This window comes from Carcharodon carcharias, chromosome 13, assembly GCF_017639515.1.
Source record: "Carcharodon carcharias isolate sCarCar2 chromosome 13, sCarCar2.pri, whole genome shotgun sequence".
Classification (NCBI taxonomy): domain Eukaryota; kingdom Metazoa; phylum Chordata; class Chondrichthyes; order Lamniformes; family Lamnidae; genus Carcharodon; species Carcharodon carcharias.
In genome coordinates this window covers 102269614-102289840 of record NC_054479.1, presented here as the reverse complement: position 1 = coordinate 102289840, position 20227 = coordinate 102269614, and the positions used below count along the sequence as shown (strand labels likewise).

At 37.9% G+C, this 20227-nt stretch overlaps 1 protein-coding gene across 1 annotated transcript in view; it reads right to left on the bottom strand.

Annotated features, from left to right (window-relative positions):
* Positions 1-20227, bottom strand: part of LOC121286122 (mucin-2-like) — a 113941-nt gene that overhangs the window by 29178 nt on the left and 64536 nt on the right. The window contains exons 85-110 of the mRNA XM_041203110.1: positions 20090-20149; positions 19310-19369; positions 18355-18414; positions 17576-17635; positions 16621-16680; positions 15841-15903; positions 15499-15558; positions 14887-14946; positions 14107-14169; positions 13152-13211; positions 12381-12440; positions 11427-11486; positions 10648-10710; positions 10306-10365; positions 9694-9753; positions 8914-8976; positions 7959-8018; positions 7179-7241; positions 6224-6283; positions 5444-5506; positions 4489-4548; positions 3709-3771; positions 2754-2813; positions 1974-2036; positions 1019-1078; positions 240-302 (exon numbers count right to left, since the gene is read on the bottom strand). Coding sequence (XP_041059044.1) covers positions 240-302; positions 1019-1078; positions 1974-2036; positions 2754-2813; positions 3709-3771; positions 4489-4548; positions 5444-5506; positions 6224-6283; positions 7179-7241; positions 7959-8018; positions 8914-8976; positions 9694-9753; positions 10306-10365; positions 10648-10710; positions 11427-11486; positions 12381-12440; positions 13152-13211; positions 14107-14169; positions 14887-14946; positions 15499-15558; positions 15841-15903; positions 16621-16680; positions 17576-17635; positions 18355-18414; positions 19310-19369; positions 20090-20149 — 1587 coding nt within the window. The remainder of the gene's footprint in view (positions 1-239; positions 303-1018; positions 1079-1973; positions 2037-2753; positions 2814-3708; positions 3772-4488; positions 4549-5443; positions 5507-6223; positions 6284-7178; positions 7242-7958; positions 8019-8913; positions 8977-9693; positions 9754-10305; positions 10366-10647; positions 10711-11426; positions 11487-12380; positions 12441-13151; positions 13212-14106; positions 14170-14886; positions 14947-15498; positions 15559-15840; positions 15904-16620; positions 16681-17575; positions 17636-18354; positions 18415-19309; positions 19370-20089; positions 20150-20227) is intronic.

Here is a 20227-nt window from a genome sequence, read left to right as displayed (position 1 = left end):
AAACACCACAGTTTTCATGTAGTTTGACCATAAAACTATCACATTGATCTTGCTACAAAAGTGACGGTTACAAAACTAACTGATGATTCAGATTTAGTAAATTTTCAACCAATTACATCGAAAAGGTAGCGTGTACAAGACTGAATGAATGGACGTTGATTTCTTGAAATTTGCAAATGAGAAAAGCATCCCAGTGTGAACAGACTTGCTGGTGAATATTGAAAAGAGACATCACTTACCTGCTGTAGTAGTTTTCTCAGTCACAGGTGTGGTAGTTGTTTCCTGTGTTGTTGTTGACACTGCTGACAAGAAAATAACATTCAAAATCAACGAATTCCAATTCCAAATCCTACAGGATTGAGAGTTTTACAACTGGGATACATTACTGATATTAAGGCACAAATCTTGAGGAAATTGCTGAGAGAAAAGGAGAAATGTAGGACAACATATTAGACACTCATAAACTAACCAAAAATGGGGACCATAAATGTGACAGCAGCAAGTTAGCATTTGTAATGCTTCAAATGCATTATTTCATGAAAGTATTCTAAAACATTAATAATGTCAAGAGCATAGCAAAGGTAAATTCTTTTCACAATATTTGGTAATGATTGCAATAAAATTCAGAAGTGTTCAGCCTGCGAGAAGTTTAAAGTGGAAATGTTACAGTTTAGTAACAGGGTGGAAAATCGTAATGAAAACGTGGGTGAGAATAAGTAGCAACTAAAGGAGACAGATTTGAGAACAAGTGTCCAAATTTGCAGTTAAAACTCTTTAAACATTCATTATTTAATTCTTCCGATGGGAAAAACTCCTCCAGGAGAACTTGTCACAATAGAGCATTTGTAATTGTGAGCTTCATCTGAACGTGTCAGTTATTACCCAGTTCACTCTGGAAATTCTGGACTAAATATTGACTAGTGTGACGTAATGGACTTCCACTATCTGGAAGTTGTGAAATTAAGATAGCACGTGTCACTGGTATTGCTATTGTATATCGAAAGAAGCCATCACTCACCTGGTGTGGAGCCAGGAGTGGACCTGGTTGTAGTTGGTTTTCCTGTTGTCGTAGTCACTTCTGAAGAACAAGAGACATAATCATACCCACCGCAATACAACATAAAGGATAATCGTGTTCCATTGTACGATTTATTTTATTGGCTTTGCTGTAAATATGATGTGTAAAATAGTACATCTGGATTCCGATGTCTCCATATATTCAATCACTTCCACCCACATACGGTCCACATGACTGAATGGACTGACATTGCCTTAAAGGCGAATTTGAGAACAGCGCACTGGTGTGAACAGTCATGCACACAAGAGTTGCCCTCAGCCCCGGACTCTGAGCGATCTTCTTTCAAGGAATAAAAATTTCATCCGTTTCCCGTTGTAAAGTAAGTTCACAGTATCTACCAGTGATGAAATTCTAGTGTGTGCTGGAAGAAGATCACATATTTCACGAGTGTAAAAAGAAAATACTGTGGTTTTGGAAATCTGAGACAAAGCCATAAAGTACAGCAAATACTGAGCAGGTGTTGGCAGACTTGCTGAACTTTTCCAGCATTATCTTTTTATTGTACTTGTTTGCTGCTCTTGCTGATGCTCATCAAAAGAGGGGCTTTACTTACTCGGTGTGGAACCAGTCATGTAGCTAGTTGTTGTTGGTTTCACTGTTGTAGTGAACCCTTCTGGGGCAGATGAAATGTAATGAAAACCACTTCACCATGACATAAACACCACAGTTTTCATGTAGTTTGACCATAAAACTATCACATTGATCTTGCTACAAATGTGATGGTTACAAAACTAACTGATGATTCAGATTTAGTAAATTTTCAACCATTTACATCGAAAAGGTAGCGTGTACAAGACTGAATGAATGGACGTTGATTTCTTGAAATTTGCAAATGAGAAAAGCATCCCAGTGTGAACAGACTTGCTGGTGAATATTGAAAGGAGCCATCACTTACCTGCTGTAGTAGTTTTCTCAGTCACAGGTGTGGTAGTTGTTTCCTGTGTTGTTGTTGACACTGCTGACAAGAAAATAACATTCAAAATCAACGAATTCCAATTCCAAATCCTACAGGATTGAGAGTTTTACAACTGGGATACATTACTGATATTAAGGCACAAATCTTGAGGAAATTGGTAAGAGAAAAGGAGAAATGTAGGACAACATATTAGACACTCATGAACCAACCAAAAATGGGGACCATAAATGTGACAGCAGCAAGTTAGCATTTGTAAATGCTTCAAATGCATTATTTCATGAAAATATTCTAAAACATTAATAATGTCAAGAGCATAGCAAAGGTAAATTCTTTTCACAATATTTGGCAATGATTGCAATAAAATTCAAAAGTGTTCAACCTGCGAGAAGTTTAAAGTGGAAATATTACAGTTTAGTAACAAGGTGGAAAATCGTAATGAAAACGTGGGTGAGAATAAGTAGCAACTAACGGAGACAGATTTGAGAACAAGTGTACAAATTTGCAGTTAAAACTCTTTAAACATTCATTATTTAATTCTTCCGATGGGAAAAACTCCTCCAGGAGAACTTGTCACAATAGAGCATTTGTAATTGTGAGCTTCATCTGAACGTGTCAGTTATTACCCAGATCACTCTGGAAATTCTGGACTAAATATTGACTAGTGTGACGTAATGGACTTCCACTATCTGGAAGTTGTGAAATTAAGATAGCACGTGTCACTGGTATTGCTATTGTATATCGAAAGAAGCCATCACTCACCTGGTGTGGAGCCAGGAGTGGACCTGGTTGTAGTTGGTTTTCCTGTTGTCGTGGTCACTTCTGAAGAACAAGAGACATAATCATACCCACTGCAATACAACATAAAGGCTAATCGTGTTCCATTGTAAGATTTATGTTATTGGCTTTGCTGTAAATATGATGTGTAAAATAGTACATCTGGATTCCGATGTCTCCATATATTCAATCACTTTCACCCACATAAGGTCCACATGACAGAATGGACTGACATTGCCTAAAAGGCGAATTTGAGAACAGCGCAATGGTGTGAACAGTCATGCACACAAGAGTTCCCCTCAGTCCCGGACTCTGAGCGATCTTCTTTCAAGGAATAAAAATTTCATCCATTTCCCGTTGTAAAGTAAGGTCACAGTATCTACCAGTGATGAAATTCTAGTGTGTGCTGAAAGAAGATCACTTATTTCACGAGTGTAAAAACAAAATACTGTGGATTTGGAAATCTGAGACAAAGCCATAAAGTACAGGAAATACTGAGCAGGTGTTGGCAGACTTGCAGAGCTTTTCCAGCATTATCTTTTCATTGTACTTGTTTGCTGCTCTTGCTGATGCTCATCAAAAGAGGGGCTTTACTTATTCGGTGTGGAACCAGTCATGTAGCCAGTTGTTGTTGGTTCCACTGTTGTAGTGAACCCTTCTGGGGCAGATGAAATGTAATGAAAACCACTTCACCATGACATAAACACCACAGTTTTCATGTAGTTTGACCATAAAACTATCACAGTGATCTTGCTACAAAAGTGACGGTTACAAAACTAACTGATGATTCAGATTTAGTAAATTTTCAACCAATTACATCGAAATGGTAGCGTGTGCAAGACAGAATGAATGGACGTTGATTTCTTGAAATTTGCAATTGAGAAAAGCATCCCAGTGTGAACAGACTTGCTGGTGAATATTGAAAGGAGACATCACTTACCTGCTGTAGTAGTTTTCTCAGTCACAGGTGTGGTAGTTGTTTCCTGTGTTGTTGTTGACACTGCTGACAAGAAAATAACATTCAAAATCAACGAATTCCAATTCCAAATCCTACAGGATTGAGAGTTTTACAACTGGGATACATTACTGATATTAAGGCACAAATCTTGAGGAAATTGGTAAGAGAAAAGGAGAAATGTAGGACAACATATTAGACACTCATGAACTAACCAAAAATGGGGACCATAAATGTGACAGCAGCAAGTTAGCATTTGTAAATGCTTCAAATGCATTATTTCATGAAAATATTCTAAAACATTAATAATGTCAAGAGCATAGCAAAGGTAAATTCTTTTCACAATATTTGGCAATGATTGCAATAAAATTCAAAAGTGTTCAGCCTGCGAGAAGTTTTAAGTGGAAATGTTACAGTTTAGTAACAGGGTGGAAAATCGTAATGAAAAAGTGGGAGAGAATAAGTAGCAACTAAAGGAGACAGATTTGACAACAAGTGTCCAAATTTGCAGTTAAAACTCTTTAAACATTCATTATTTAATGCTTCCGATGGGAAAAACTCCTCCAGGAGAACTTGTCACAATAGAGCATTTGTAATTGTGAGCTTCATCTGAACGTGTCAGTTATTACCCAGTTCACTCTGGAAATTCTGGACTAAATATTGACTAGTGTGACGTAATGGACTTCCACTATCTGGAAGTTGTGAAATTAAGATAGCACGTGTCACTGGTATTGCTATTGTATATCGAAAGAAGCCATCACTCACCTGGTGTGGAGCCAGGAGTGGACCTGGTTGTAGTTGGTTTTCCTGTTGTCGTAGTCACTTCTGCAGAACAAGAGACATAATCATACCCACCGCAATACAACATAAAGGATAATCGTGTTCCATTGTACGATTTATTTTATTGGCTTTGCTGTAAATATGATGTGTAAAATAGTACATCTGGATTCCGATGTCTCCATATATTCAATCACTTCCACCCACATACGGTCCACATGACTGAATGGACTGACATTGCCTTAAAGGCGAATTTGAGAACAGCGCACTGGTGTGAACAGTCATGCACACAAGAGTTGCCCTCAGCCCCGGACTCTGAGCGATCTTCTTTCAAGGAATAAAAATTTCATCCGTTTCCCGTTGTAAAGTAAGTTCACAGTATCTACCAGTGATGAAATTCTAGTGTGTGCTGGAAGAAGATCACATATTTCACGAGTGTAAAAATAAAATACTGTGGTTTTGGAAATCTGAGACAAAGCCATAAAGTACAGCAAATACTGAGCAGGTGTTGGCAGACTTGCTGAACTTTTCCAGCATTATCTTTTCATTGCACTTGTTTGCTGCTCTTGCTGATGCTCATCAAAAGAGGGGCTTTACTTACTCGGTGTGGAACCAGTGATGTAGCTAGTTGTTGTTGGTTTCACTGTTGTAGTGAACCCTTCTGGGGCAGATGAAATGTAATGAAAACCACTTCACCATGACATAAACACCACAGTTTTCATGTAGTTTGACCATAAAACTATCACATTGATCTTGCTACAAAAGTGACGGTTACAAAACTAACTGATGATTCAGATTTAGTAAATTTTCAACCAATAACATCGAAAAGGTAGCGTGTACAAGACTGAATGAATGGACGTTGATTTCTTGAAATTTGCAAATGAGAAAAGCATCCCAGTGTGAACAGACTTGCTGGTGAATATTGAAAGGAGACATCACTTACCTGCTGTAGTAGTTTTCTCAGTCACAGGTGTGGTAGTTGTTTCCTGTGTTGTTGTTGACACTGCTGACAAGAAAATAACATTCAAAATCAACGAATTCCAATTCCAAATCCTACAGGATTGAGAGTTTTACAACTGGGATACATTACTGATATTAAGGCACAAATCTTGAGGAAATTGGTAAGAGAAAAGGAGAAATGTAGGACAACATATTAGACACTCATGAACTAACCAAAAATGGGGACCATAAATGTGACAGCAGCAAGTTAGCATTTGTAAATGCTTCAAATGAATTATTTCATGAAAATATTCTAAAACATTAATAATGTCAAGAGCATAGCAAAGGTAAATTCTTTTCACAATATTTGGCAATGATTGCAATAAAATTCAAAAGTGTTCAGCCTGCGAGAAGTTTAAAGTGGAAATGTTACAGTTTAGTAACAAGGTGGAAAATCGTAATGAAAACGTGGGTGAGAATAAGTAGCAACTAAAGGAGACAGATTTGAGAACAAGTGTCCAAATTTGCAGTTAAAACAAGTTAAACATTCATTATTTAATTCTTCCGATGGGAAAAACTCCTCCAGGAGAACTTGTCACAATAGAGCATTTGTAATTGTGAGCTTCATCTGAACGTGTCAGTTATTACCCAGATCACTCTGTAAATTCTGGACTAAATATTGACTAGTGTGACGTAATGGACTTCCACTATCTGGAAGTTGTGAAATTAAGATAGCACGTGTCACTGGTATTGCTATTGTATATCGAAAGAAGCCATCACTCACCTGGTGTGGAGCCAGGAGTGGACCTGGTTGTAGTTGGTTTTCCTGTTGTCGTGGTCACTTCTGAAGAACAAGAGACATAATCATACCCACTGCAATACAACATAAAGGCTAATCGTGTTCCATTGTAAGATTTATGTTATTGGCTTTGCTGTAAATATGATGTGTAAAATAGTACATCTGGATTCCGATGTCTCCATATATTCAATCACTTTCACCCACATAAGGTCCACATGACAGAATGGACTGACATTGCCTAAAAGGCGAATTTGAGAAAAGCGCAATGGTGTGAACAGTCATGCACACAAGAGTTCCCCTCAGCCCCGGACTCTGAGCGATCTTCTTTCAAGGAATAAAAATTTCATCCATTTCCCGTTGTAAAGTAAGGTCACAGTATCTACCAGTGATGAAATTCTAGTGTGTGCTGAAAGAAGATCACTTATTTCACGAGTGTAAAAACAAAATACTGTGGATTTGGAAATCTGAGACAAAGCCATAAAGTACAGGAAATACTGAGCAGGTGTTGGCAGACTTGCAGAGCTTTTCCAGCATTATCTTTTCATTGTACTTGTTTGCTGCTCTTGCTGATGCTCATCAAAAGAGGGGCTTTACTTACTCGGTGTGGAACCAGTCATGTAGCTAGTTGTTGTTGGTTCCACTGTTGTAGTGAACCCTTCTGGGGCAGATGAAATGTAATGAAAACCACTTCACCATGACATAAACACCACAGTTTTCATGTAGTTTGACCATAAAACTATCACATTGATCTTGCTACAAAAGTGACGGTTACAAAACTAACTGATGATTCAGATTTAGTAAATTTTCAACCAATTACATCGAAAAGGTAGCGTGTACAAGACTGAATGAATGGACGTTGATTTCTTGAAATTTGCAAATGAGAAAAGCATCCCAGTGTGAACAGACTTGCTGGTGAATATTGAAAGGAGACATCACTTACCTGCTGTAGTAGTTTTCTCAGTCACAGGTGTGGTAGTTGTTTCCTGTGTTGTTGTTGACACTGCTGACAAGAAAATAACATTCAAAATCAACGAATTCCAATTCCAAATCCTACAGGATTGAGAGTTTTACAACTGGGATACATTACTGATATTAAGGCACAAATCTTGAGGAAATTGGTAAGAGAAAAGGAGAAATGTAGGACAACATATTAGACACTCATGAACTAACCAAAAATGGGGACCATAAATGTGACAGCAGCAAGTTAGCATTTGTAAATGCTTCAAATGAATTATTTCATGAAAATATTCTAAAACATTAATAATGTCAAGAGCATAGCAAAGGTAAATTCTTTTCACAATATTTGGCAATGATTGCAATAAAATTCAAAAGTGTTCAGCCTGCGAGAAGTTTTAAGTGGAAATGTTACAGTTTAGTAACAGGGTGGAAAATCGTAATGAAAAAGTGGGAGAGAATAAGTAGCAACTAAAGGAGACAGATTTGACAACAAGTGTCCAAATTTGCAGTTAAAACTCTTTAAACATTCATTATTTAATGCTTCTGATGGGAAATACTCCTCCAGGAGAACTTGTCACAATAGAGCATTTGTAATTGTGAGCTTCATCTGAACGTGTCAGTTATTACCCAGTTCACTCTGGAAATTCTGGACTAAATATTGACTAGTGTGACGTAATGGACTTCCACTATCTGGAAGTTGTGAAATTAAGATAGCACGTGTCACTGGTATTGCTATTGTATATCGAAAGAAGCCATCACTCACCTGGTGTGGAGCCAGGAGTGGACCTGGTTGTAGTTGGTTTTCCTGTTGTCGTAGTCACTTCTGAAGAACAAGAGACATAATCATACCCACCGCAATACAACATAAAGGATAATCGTGTTCCATTGTACGATTTATTTTATTGGCTTTGCTGTAAATATGATGTGTAAAATAGTACATCTGGATTCGGAAGTCTCCATATATTCAATCACTTCCACCCACATACGGTCCACATGACTGAATGGACTGACATTGCCTTAAAGGCGAATTTGAGAACAGCGCACTGGTGTGAACAGTCATGCACACAAGAGTTCCCCTCAGCCCCGGACTCTGAGCGATCTTCTTTCAAGGAATAAAAATTTCATCCGTTTCCCGTTGTAAAGTAAGTTCACAGTATCTACCAGTGATGAAATTCTAGTGTGTGCTGGAAGAAGATCACATATTTCACGAGTGTAAAAAGAAAATACTGTGGTTTTGGAAATCTGAGACAAAGCCATAAAGTACAGCAAATACTGAGCAGGTGTTGGCAGACTTGCTGAACTTTTCCAGCATTATCTTTTCATTGCACTTGTTTGCTGCTCTTGCTGATGCTCATCAAAAGAGGGGCTTTACTTACTCGGTGTGGAACCAGTCATGTAGCCAGTTGTTGTTGGTTTCACTGTTGTAGTGAACCCTTCTGGGGCAGATGAAATGTAATGAAAACCACTTCACCATGACATAAACACCACAGTTTTCATGTAGTTTGACCATAAAACTATCACATTGATCTTGCTACAAATGTGATGGTTACAAAACTAACTGATGATTCAGATTTAGTAAATTTTCAAGCATTTACATCGAAAAGGTAACGTGTACAAGACTGAATGAATGGACGTTGATTTCTTGAAATTTGCAAATGAGAAAAGCATCCCAGTGTGAACAGACTTGCTGGTGAATATTGAAAGGAGACATCACTTACCTGCTGTAGTAGTTTTCTCAGTCACAGGTGTGGTAGTTGTTTCCTGTGTTGTTGTTGACACTGCTGACAAGAAAATAACATTCAAAATCAACGAATTCCAATTCCAAATCCTACAGGATTGAGAGTTTTACAACTGGGATACATTACTGATATTAAGGCACAAATCTTGAGGAAATTGGTAAGAGAAAAGGAGAAATGTAGGACAACATATTAGACACTCATGAACTAACCAAAAATGGGGACCATAAATGTGACAGCAGCAAGTTAGCATTTGTAAATGCTTCAAATGCATTATTTCATGAAAATATTCTAAAACATTAATAATGTCAAGAGCATAGCAAAGGTAAATTCTTTTCACAATATTTGGCAATGATTGCAATAAAATTCAAAAGTGTTCAGCCTGCGAGAAGTTTAAAGTGGAAATATTACAGTTTAGTAACAGGGTGGAAAATCGTAATGAAAACGTGGGTGAGAATAAGTAGCAACTAACGGAGACAGATTTGAGAACAAGTGTACAAATTTGCAGTTAAAACTCTTTAAACATTCATTATTTAATTCTTCCGATGGGAAAAACTCCTCCAGGAGAACTTGTCACAATAGAGCATTTGTAATTGTGAGCTTCATCTGAACGTGTCAGTTATTACCCAGATCACTCTGTAAATTCTGGACTAAATATTGACTAGTGTGACGTAATGGACTTCCACTATCTGGAAGTTGTGAAATTAAGATAGCACGTGTCACTGGTATTGCTATTGTATATCGAAAGAAGCCATCACTCACCTGGTGTGGAGCCAGGAGTGGACCTGGTTGTAGTTGGTTTTCCTGTTGTCGTGGTCACTTCTGAAGAACAAGAGACATAATCATACCCACTGCAATACAACATAAAGGCTAATCGTGTTCCATTGTAAGATTTATGTTATTGGCTTTGCTGTAAATATGATGTGTAAAATAGTACATCTGTATTCCGATGTCTCCATATATTCAATCACTTCACCCACATAAGGTCCACATGACAGAATGGACTGACATTGCCTTAAAGGCGAATTTGAGAACAGCGCACTGGTGTGAACAGTCATGCACACAAGAGTTCCCCTCAGCCCCGGACTCTGAGCGATCTTCTTTCAAGGAATAAAAATTTCATCCATTTCCCGTTGTAAAGTAAGGTCACAGTATCTACCAGTAATGAAATTCTAGTGTGTGCTTAAAGAAGATCACTTATTTCACGAGTGTAAAAACAAAATACTGTGGATTTGGAAATCTGAGACAAAGCCATAAAGTACAGGAAATACTGAGCAGGTGTTGGCAGACTTGCTGAACTTTTCCAGCATTATCGTTTCATTGCACTTGTTTGCTGCTCTTGCTGATGCTCATCAAAAGAGGAGCTTTACTTACTCGGTGTGGAACCAGTCATGTAGCCAGTTGTTGTTGGTTTCACTGTTGTAGTGAACCCTTCTGGGGAACAAGAAAAGTAATGAAAACCACTTCACCATGACATAAACACCACAGTTTTCATGTAGTTTGACCATAAAACTATCACATTGATCTTGCTACAAAAGTGACGGTTACAAAACTAACTGATGATTCAGATTTAGTAAATTTTCAAGCAATTACATCGAAAAGGTAGCGTGTACAAGACTGAATGAATGGACGTTGATTTCTTGAAATTTGCAAATGAGAAAAGCATCCCAGTGTGAACAGACTTGCTGGTGAATATTGAAAGGAGACATCACTTACCTGCTGTAGTAGTTTTCTCAGTCACAGGTGTGGTAGTTGTTTCCTGTGTTGTTGTTGACACTGCTGACAAGAAAATAACATTCAAAATCAACGAATTCCAATTCCAAATCCTACAGGATTGAGAGTTTTACAACTGGGATACATTACTGATATTAAGGCACAAATCTTGAGGAAATTGGTAAGAGAAAAGGAGAAATGTAGGACAACATATTAGACACTCATGAACTAACCAAAAATGGGGACCATAAATGTGACAGCAGCAAGTTAGCATTTGTAAATGCTTCAAATGAATTATTTCATGAAAATATTCTAAAACATTAATAATGTCAAGAGCATAGCAAAGGTAAATTCTTTTCACAATATTTGGCAATGATTGCAATAAAATTCAAAAGTGTTCAGCCTGCGAGAAGTTTAAGTGGAAATGTTACAGTTTAGTAACAGGGTGGAAAATCGTAATGAAAAAGTGGGAGAGAATAAGTAGCAACTAAAGGAGACAGATTTGACAACAAGTGTCCAAATTTGCAGTTAAAACTCTTTAAACATTCATTATTTAATGCTTCCGATGGGAAATACTCCTCCAGGAGAACTTGTCACAATAGAGCATTTGTAATTGTGAGCTTCATCTGAACGTGTCAGTTATTACCCAGTTCACTCTGGAAATTCTGGACTAAATATTGACTAGTGTGACGTAATGGACTTCCACTATCTGGAAGTTGTGAAATTAAGATAGCACGTGTCACTGGTATTGCTATTGTATATCGAAAGAAGCCATCACTCACCTGGTGTGGAGCCAGGAGTGGACCTGGTTGTAGTTGGTTTTCCTGTTGTCGTAGTCACTTCTGAAGAACAAGAGACATAATCATACCCACCGCAATACAACATAAAGGATAATCGTGTTCCATTGTACGATTTATTTTATTGGCTTTGCTGTAAATATGATGTGTAAAATAGTACATCTGGATTCCGAAGTCTCCATATATTCAATCACTTCCACCCACATACGGTCCACATGACTGAATGGACTGACATTGCCTTAAAGGCGAATTTGAGAACAGCGCACTGGTGTGAACAGTCATGCACACAAGAGTTCCCCTCAGCCCCGGACTCTGAGCGATCTTCTTTCAAGGAATAAAAATTTCATCCGTTTCCCGTTGTAAAGTAAGTTCACAGTATCTACCAGTGATGAAATTCTAGTGTGTGCTGAAGAAGATCACATATTTCACGAGTGTAAAAAGAAAATACTGTGGTTTTGGAAATCTGAGACAAAGCCATAAAGTACAGCAAATACTGAGCAGGTGTTGGCAGACTTGCTGAACTTTTCCAGCATTATCTTTTCATTGCACTTGTTTGCTGCTCTTGCTGATGCTCATCAAAAGAGGGGCTTTACTTACTCGGTGTGGAACCAGTCATGTAGCCAGTTGTTGTTGGTTTCACTGTTGTAGTGAACCCTTCTGGGGCAGGTGAAATGTAATGAAAACCACTTCACCATGACATAAACACCACAGTTTTCATGTAGTTTGACCATAAAACTATCACATTGATCTTGCTACAAATGTGATGGTTACAAAACTAACTGATGATTCAGATTTAGTAAATTTTCAAGCATTTACATCGAAAAGGTAGCGTGTACAAGACTGAATGAATGGACGTTGATTTCTTGAAATTTGCAAATGAGAAAAGCATCCCAGTGTGAACAGACTTGCTGGTGAATATTGAAAGGAGACATCACTTACCTGCTGTAGTAGTTTTCTCAGTCACAGGTGTGGTAGTTGTTTCCTGTGTTGTTGTTGACACTGCTGACAAGAAAATAACATTCAAATTCCAATTCCAAATCCTACAGGATTGAGAGTTTTACAACTGGGATACATTACTGATATTAAGGCACAAATCTTGAGGAAATTGGTAAGAGAAAAGGAGAAATGTAGGACAACATATTAGACACTCATGAACTAACCAAAAATGGGGACCATAAATGTGACAGCAGCAAGTTAGCATTTGTAAATGCTTCAAATGCATTATTTCATGAAAATATTCTAAAACATTAATAATGTCAAGAACATAGCAAAGGTAAATTCTTTTCACAATATTTGGCAATGATTGCAATAAAATTCAAAAGTGTTCAGCCTGCGAGAAGTTTTAAGTGGAAATGTTACAGTTTAGTAACAGGGTGGAAAATCGTAATGAAAAAGTGGGAGAGAATAAGTAGCAACTAAAGGAGACAGATTTGACAACAAGTGTCCAAATTTGCAGTTAAAACTCTTTAAACATTCATTATTTAATGCTTCCGATGGGAAATACTCCTCCAGGAGAACTTGTCACAATAGAGCATTTGTAATTGTGAGCTTCATCTGAACGTGTCAGTTATTACCCAGTTCACTCTGGAAATTCTGGACTAAATATTGACTAGTGTGACGTAATGGACTTCCACTATCTGGAAGTTGTGAAAATAAGATAGCACATGTCACTGGTATTGCTATTGTATATCGAAAGAAGCCATCACTCACCTGGTGTGGAGCCAGGAGTGGACCTGGTTGTAGTTGGTTTTCCTGTTGTCGGAGTCACTTCTGAAGAACAAGAGACATAATCATACCCACCGCAATACAACATAAAGGATAATCGTGTTCCATTGTACGATTTATTTTATTGGCTTTGCTGTAAATATGATGTGTAAAATAGTACATCTGGATTCCGATGTCTCCATATATTCAATCACTTCCTCCCACATACGGTCCACATGACAGAATGGACTGACATTGCCTTAAAGGCGAATTTGAGAACAGCGCACTGGTGTGAACAGTCATGCACACAAGAGTTCCCCTCAGCCCCGGACTCTGAGCGATCTTCTTTCAAGGAATAAAAATTTCATCCGTTTCCCGTTCTAAAGTAAGTTCACAGTATCTACCAGTGATGAAATTCTAGTGTGTGCTGAAAGAAGATCACATATTTCACGAGTGTAAAAACAAAATACTGTGGTTTTGGAAATCTGAGACAAAGCCATAAAGTACAGCAAATACTGAGCAGGTGTTGGCAGACTTGCTGAACTTTTCCAGCATTATCTTTTCATTGCACTTGTTTGCTGCTCTTGCTGATGCTCATCAAAAGAGGGGCTTTACTTACTCGGTGTGGAACCAGTCATGTAGCCAGTTGTTGTTGGTTTCACTGTTGTAGTGAACCCTTCTGGGGCAGATGAAATGTAATGAAAACCACTTCACCATGACATAAACACCACAGTTTTCATGTAGTTTGACCATAAAACTATCACATTGATCTTGCTACAAAAGTGACGGTTACAAAACTAACTGATGATTCAGATTTAGTAAATTTTCAACCAATTACATCGAAAAGGTAGCGTGTACAAGACTGAATGAATGGACGTTGATTTCTTGAAATTTGCAAATGAGAAAAGCATCCCAGTGTGAACAGACTTGCTGGTGAATATTGAAAGGAGACATCACTTACCTGCTGTAGTAGTTTTCTCAGTCACAGGTGTGGTAGTTGTTTCCTGTGTTGTTGTTGACACTGCTGACAAGAAAATAACATTCAAAATCAACGAATTCCAATTCCAAATCCTACAGGATTGAGAGTTTTACAACTGGGATACATTACTGATATTAAGGCACAAATCTTGAGGAAATTGGTAAGAGAAAAGGAGAAATGTAGGACAACATATTAGACACTCATGAACTAACCAAAAATGGGGACCATAAATGTGACAGCAGCAAGTTAGCATTTGTAAATGCTTCAAATGCATTATTTCATGAAAATATTCTAAAACATTAATAATGTCAAGAGCATAGCAAAGGTAAATTCTTTTCACAATATTTGGCAATGATTGCAATAAAATTCAAAAGTGTTCAGCCTGCGAGAAGTTTTAAGTGGAAATGTTACAGTTTAGTAACAGGGTGGAAAATCGTAATGAAAAAGTGGGAGAGAATAAGTAGCAACTAAAGGAGACAGATTTGACAACAAGTGTCCAAATTTGCAGTTAAAACTCTTTAAACATTCATTATTTAATGCTTCCGATGGGAAATACTCCTCCAGGAGAACTTGTCACAATAGCGCATTTGTAATTGTGAGCTTCATCTGAACGTGTCAGTTATCACCCAGTTCACTCTGGAAATTCTGGACTAAATATTGACTAGTGTGACGTAATGGACTTCCACTATCTGGAAGTTGTGAAATTAAGACAGCACGTGTCACTGGTATTGCTATTGTTTCTCGAAAGAAGCCGTCACTCACCTGGTGCGGAGCCAGGAGTGGACCTGGTTGTAGTTGGTTTTCCTGTTGTCGTGGTCACTTCTGAAGAACAAGAGACATAATCATACCCACTGCAATACAACATAAAGGATAATCGTGTTCCATTGTACGATTTATTTTATTGGCTTTGCTGTAAATATGATGTGTAAAATAGTACATCTGGATTCCGATGTCTCCATATATTCAATCACTTCCACCCACATACGGTCCACATGACTGAATGGACTGACATTGCCTAAAAGGCGAATTTGAGAACAGCGCACTGGTGTGAACAGTCATGCACACAAGAGTTCCCCTCAGCCCCGGACTCTGAGCGATCTTCTTTCAAGGAATAAAAATTTCATCCGTTTCCCGTTGTAAAGTAAGTTCACAGTATCTACCAGTGATGAAATTCTAGTGTGTGCTGAAGAAGATCACATATTTCACGAGTGTAAAAAGAAAATACTGTGGTTTTGGAAATCTGAGACAAAGCCATAAAGTACAGGAAATACTGAGCAGGTGTTGGCAGACTTGCTGAACTTTTCCAGCATTATCTTTTTATTGCACTTGTTTGCTGCTCTTGCTGATGCTAATCAAAAGAGGGGCTTTACTTACTCGGTGTGGAACCAGTCATGTAGCCAGTTGTTGTTGGTTTCACTGTTGTAGTGAACCCTTCTGGGGCAGATGAAATGTAATGAAAACCACTTCACCATGACATAAACACCACAGTTTTCATGTAGTTTGACCATAAAACTATCACATTGATCTTGCTACAAAAGTGACGGTTACAAAACTAACTGATGATTCAGATTTAGTAAATTTTCAACCAATTACATCGAAAAGGTAGCGTGTACAAGACTGAATGAATGGACGTTGATTTCTTGAAATTTGCAAATGAGAAAAGCATCCCAGTGTGAACAGACTTGCTGGTGAATATTGAAAGGAGACATCACTTACCTGCTGTAGTAGTTTTCTCAGTCACAGGTGTGGTAGTTGTTTCCTGTGTTGTTGTTGACACTGCTGACAAGAAAATAACATTCAAAATCAACGAATTCCAATTCCAAATCCTACAGGATTGAGAGTTTTACAACTGGGATACATTACTGATATTAAGGCACAAATCTTGAGGAAATTGGTAAGAGAAAAGGAGAAATGTAGGACAACATATTAGACACTCATGAACTAACCAAAAGTGGGGACCATAAATGTGACAGCAGCAAGTTAGCATTTGTAAATGCTTCAAATGCATTATTTCATGAAAATATTCTAAAACATTAATAATGTCAAGAGCATAGCAAAGGTAAATTCTTTTCACAATATTTGGCAATGATTGCAATAAAATTCAAAAGTGTTCAGCCTGCGAGAAGTTTTAAGTGGAAATGTTACAGTTTAGTAACAAGGTGGAAAATCGTAATGAAAAATTGGGAGAGAATAAGTAGCAACTAAAGGAGACAGATTTGACAACAAGTGTCCAAATTTGCAGTTAAAACTCTTTAAACATTCATTATTTAATGCTTCCGATGGGAAATACTCCTCCAGGAGAACTTGTCACAATAGCGCATTTGTAATTGTGAGCTTCATCTGAACGTGTCAGTTATCACCCAGTTCACTCTGGAAATTCTGGACTAAATATTGACTAGTGTGACGTAATGGACTTCCACTATCTGGAAGTTGTGAAATTAAGACAGCACGTGTCACTGGTATTGCTATTGTATATCGAAAGAAGCCATCACTCACCTGGTGCGGAGCCAGGAGTGGACCTGGTTGCAGTTGGTTTTCCTGTTGTCGTGGTCACTTCTGAAGAACAAGAGACATAATCATACCCACTGCAATACAACATAAAGGATAATCGTGTTCCATTGTACGATTTATTTTATTGGCTTTGCTGTAAATATGATGTGTAAAATAGTACATCTGGATTCCGATGTCTCCACATATTCAATCACTTCCACCCACATACGGTCCACATGACTGAATGGACTGACATTGCCTAAAAGGCGAATTTGAGAACAGCGCACTGGTGTGAACAGTCATGCACACAAGAGTTCCCCTCAGCCCCGGACTCTGAGCGATCTTCTTTCAAGGAATAAAAATTTCATCCGTTTCCCGTTGTAAAGTAAGTTCACAGTATCTACCAGTGATGAAATTCTAGTGTGTGCTGGAAGAAGATCACATAGTTCACGAGTGTAAAAAGAAAATACTGTGGTTTTGGAAATCTGAGACAAAGCCATAAAGTACAGGAAATACTGAGCAGGTGTTGGCAGACTTGCTGAACTTTTCCAGCATTATCTTTTTATTGTACTTGTTTGCTGCTCTTGCTGATGCTCATCAAAAGAGGGGCTTTACTTACTCGGTGTGGAACCAGTCATGTAGCCAGTTGTTGTTGGTTTCACTGTTGTAGTGAACCCTTCTGGGGCAGATGAAATGTAATGAAAACCACTTCACCATGACATAAACACCACAGTTTTCATGTAGTTTGACCATAAAACTATCACATTGATCTTGCTACAAAAGTGACAGTTACAAAACTAACTGATGATTCAGATTTAGTAAATTTTCAACCAATTACATCGAAAAGGTAGCGTGTACAAGACTGAATGAATGGACGTTGATTTCTTGAAATTTGCAAATGAGAAAAGCATCCCAGTGTGAACAGACTTGCTGGTGAATATTGAAAGGAGACATCACTTACCTGCTGTAGTAGTTTTCTCAGTCACAGGTGTGGTAGTTGTTTCCTGTGTTGTTGTTGACACTGCTGACAAGAAAATAACATTCAAAATCAACGAATTCCAATTCCAAATCCTACAGGATTGAGAGTTTTACAACTGGGATACATTACTGATATTAAGGCACAAATCTTGAGGAAATTGCTGAGAGAAAAGGAGAAACGTAGGACAACATATTAGACACTCATGAACTAACCAAAAATGGGGACCATAAATGTGACAGCAGCAAGTTAGCATTTGTAATGCTTCAAATGCATTATTTCATGAAAATATTCTAAAACATTAATAATGTCAAGAGCATAGCAAAGATAAATTCTTTTCACAATATTTGGCAATGATTGCAATAAAATTCAAAAGTGTTCAGCCTGCGAGAAGTTTAAAGTGGAAATGTTACAGTTTAGTAACAGGGTGGAAAATCGTAATGAAAACGTGGGTGAGAATAAGTAGCAACTAAGGGAGACAGATTTGAGAACAAATGTCCAAATTTGCAGTTAAAACTCTTTAAACATTCATTATTTAATGCTTCCGATGGGAAATACTCCTCCAGGAGAACTTGTCACAATAGCGCATTTGTAATTGTGAGCTTCATCTGAACGTGTCAGTTATCACCCAGTTCACTCTGGAAATTCTGGACTAAATATTGACTAGTGTGACGTAATGGACTTCCACTATCTGGAAGTTGTGAAATTAAGACAGCACGTGTCACTGGTATTGCTATTGTTTCTCGAAAGAAGCCGTCACTCACCTGGTGCGGAGCCAGGAGTGGACCTGGTTGTAGTTGGTTTTCCTGTTGTCGTGGTCACTTCTGAAGAACAAGAGACATAATCATACCCACTGCAATACAACATAAAGGATAATCGTGTTCAATTGTACGATTTATTTTATTGGCTTTGCTGTAAATATGATGTGTAAAATAGTACATCTGGATTCCGATGTCTCCATATATTCAATCACTTCCACCCACATACGGTCCACATGACTGAATGGACTGACATTGCCTAAAAGGCGAGTTTGAGAACAGCGCACTGGTGTGAACAGTCATGCACACAAGAGTTCCCCTCAGCCCCGGACTCTGAGCGATCTTCTTTCAAGGAATAAAAATTTCATCCGTTTCCCGTTGTAAAGTAAGTTCACAGTATCTACCAGTGATGAAATTCTAGTGTGTGCTGGAAGAAGATCACATATTTCACGAGTGTAAAAACAAAATACTGTGGATTTGGAAATCTGAGACAAAGCCATAAAGTACAGGAAATACTGAGCAGGTGTTGGCAGACTTGCTGAACTTTTCCAGCATTATCTTTTCATTGTACTTGTTTGCTGCTCTTGCTGATGCTCATCAAAAGAGGGGCTTTACTTACTCGGTGTGGAACCAGTCATGTAGCCAGTTGTTGTTGGTTTCACTGTTGCAGTGAACCCATCTGGGGCAGATGAAATGTAATGAAAACCACTTCACCATGACATAAACACCACAGTTTTGATGCAGTTTGACCATAAAACTATCACATTGATCTTGCTACAAAAGTGACGGTTACAAAACTAACTGATGATTCAGATTTAGTAAATTTTCAACCAATTACATCGAAAAGGTAGCGTGTACAAGACTGAATGAATGGACGTTGATTTCTTGAAATTTGCAAATGAGAAAAGCATCCCAGTGTGAACAGACTTGCTGGTGAATATTGAAAGGAGACATCACTTACCTGCTGTAGTAGTTTTCTCAGTCACAGGTGTGGTAGTTGTTTCCTGTGTTGTTGTTGACCCTGCTGACAAGAAAATAACATTCAAAATCAACGAATTCCAATTCCAAATCCTACAGGATTGAGAGTTTTACAACTGGGATACATTACTGATATTAAGGCACAAATCTTGAGGAAATTGGTAAGAGAAAAGGCGAAATGTAGGACAACATATTAGACACTCATGAACTAACCAAAAATGGGGACCATAAATGTGACAGCAGCAAGTTAGCATTTGTAAATGCTTCAAATGCATTATTTCATGAAAATATTCTAAAACATTAATAATGTCAAGAGCATAGCAAAGGTAAATTCTTTTCACAATATTTGGCAATGATTGCAATAAAATTCAAAAGTGTTCTGCCTGCGAGAAGTTTTAAGTGGAAATGTTACAGTTTAGTAACAGGGTGGAAAAACGTAATGAAAAAGTGGGAGTGAATAAGTAGCAACTAAAGGAGACAGATTTGACAACAAGTGTCCAAATTTGCAGTTAAAACTCTTTAAACATTCATTATTTAATTCTTCCGATGGGAAAAACTCCTCCAGGAGAACTTGTCACAATAGAGCATTTGTAATTGTGAGCTTCATCTGAACGTGTCAGTTATCACCCAGTTCACTCTGGAAATTCTGGACTAAATATTGACTAGTGTGACGTAATGGACTTCCACTATCTGGAAGTTGTGAAATTAAGATAGCACGTGTCACTGGTATTGCTATTGTATATCGAAAGAAGCCATCACTCACCTGGTGTGGAGCCAGGAGTGGAACTGGTTGTAGTTGGTTTTCCAGTTGTCGTGGTCACTTCTGAAGAACAAGAGACATAATCATACCCACTGCAATACAACATAAAGGCTAATCGTGTTCCATTGTTAGAATTATTTT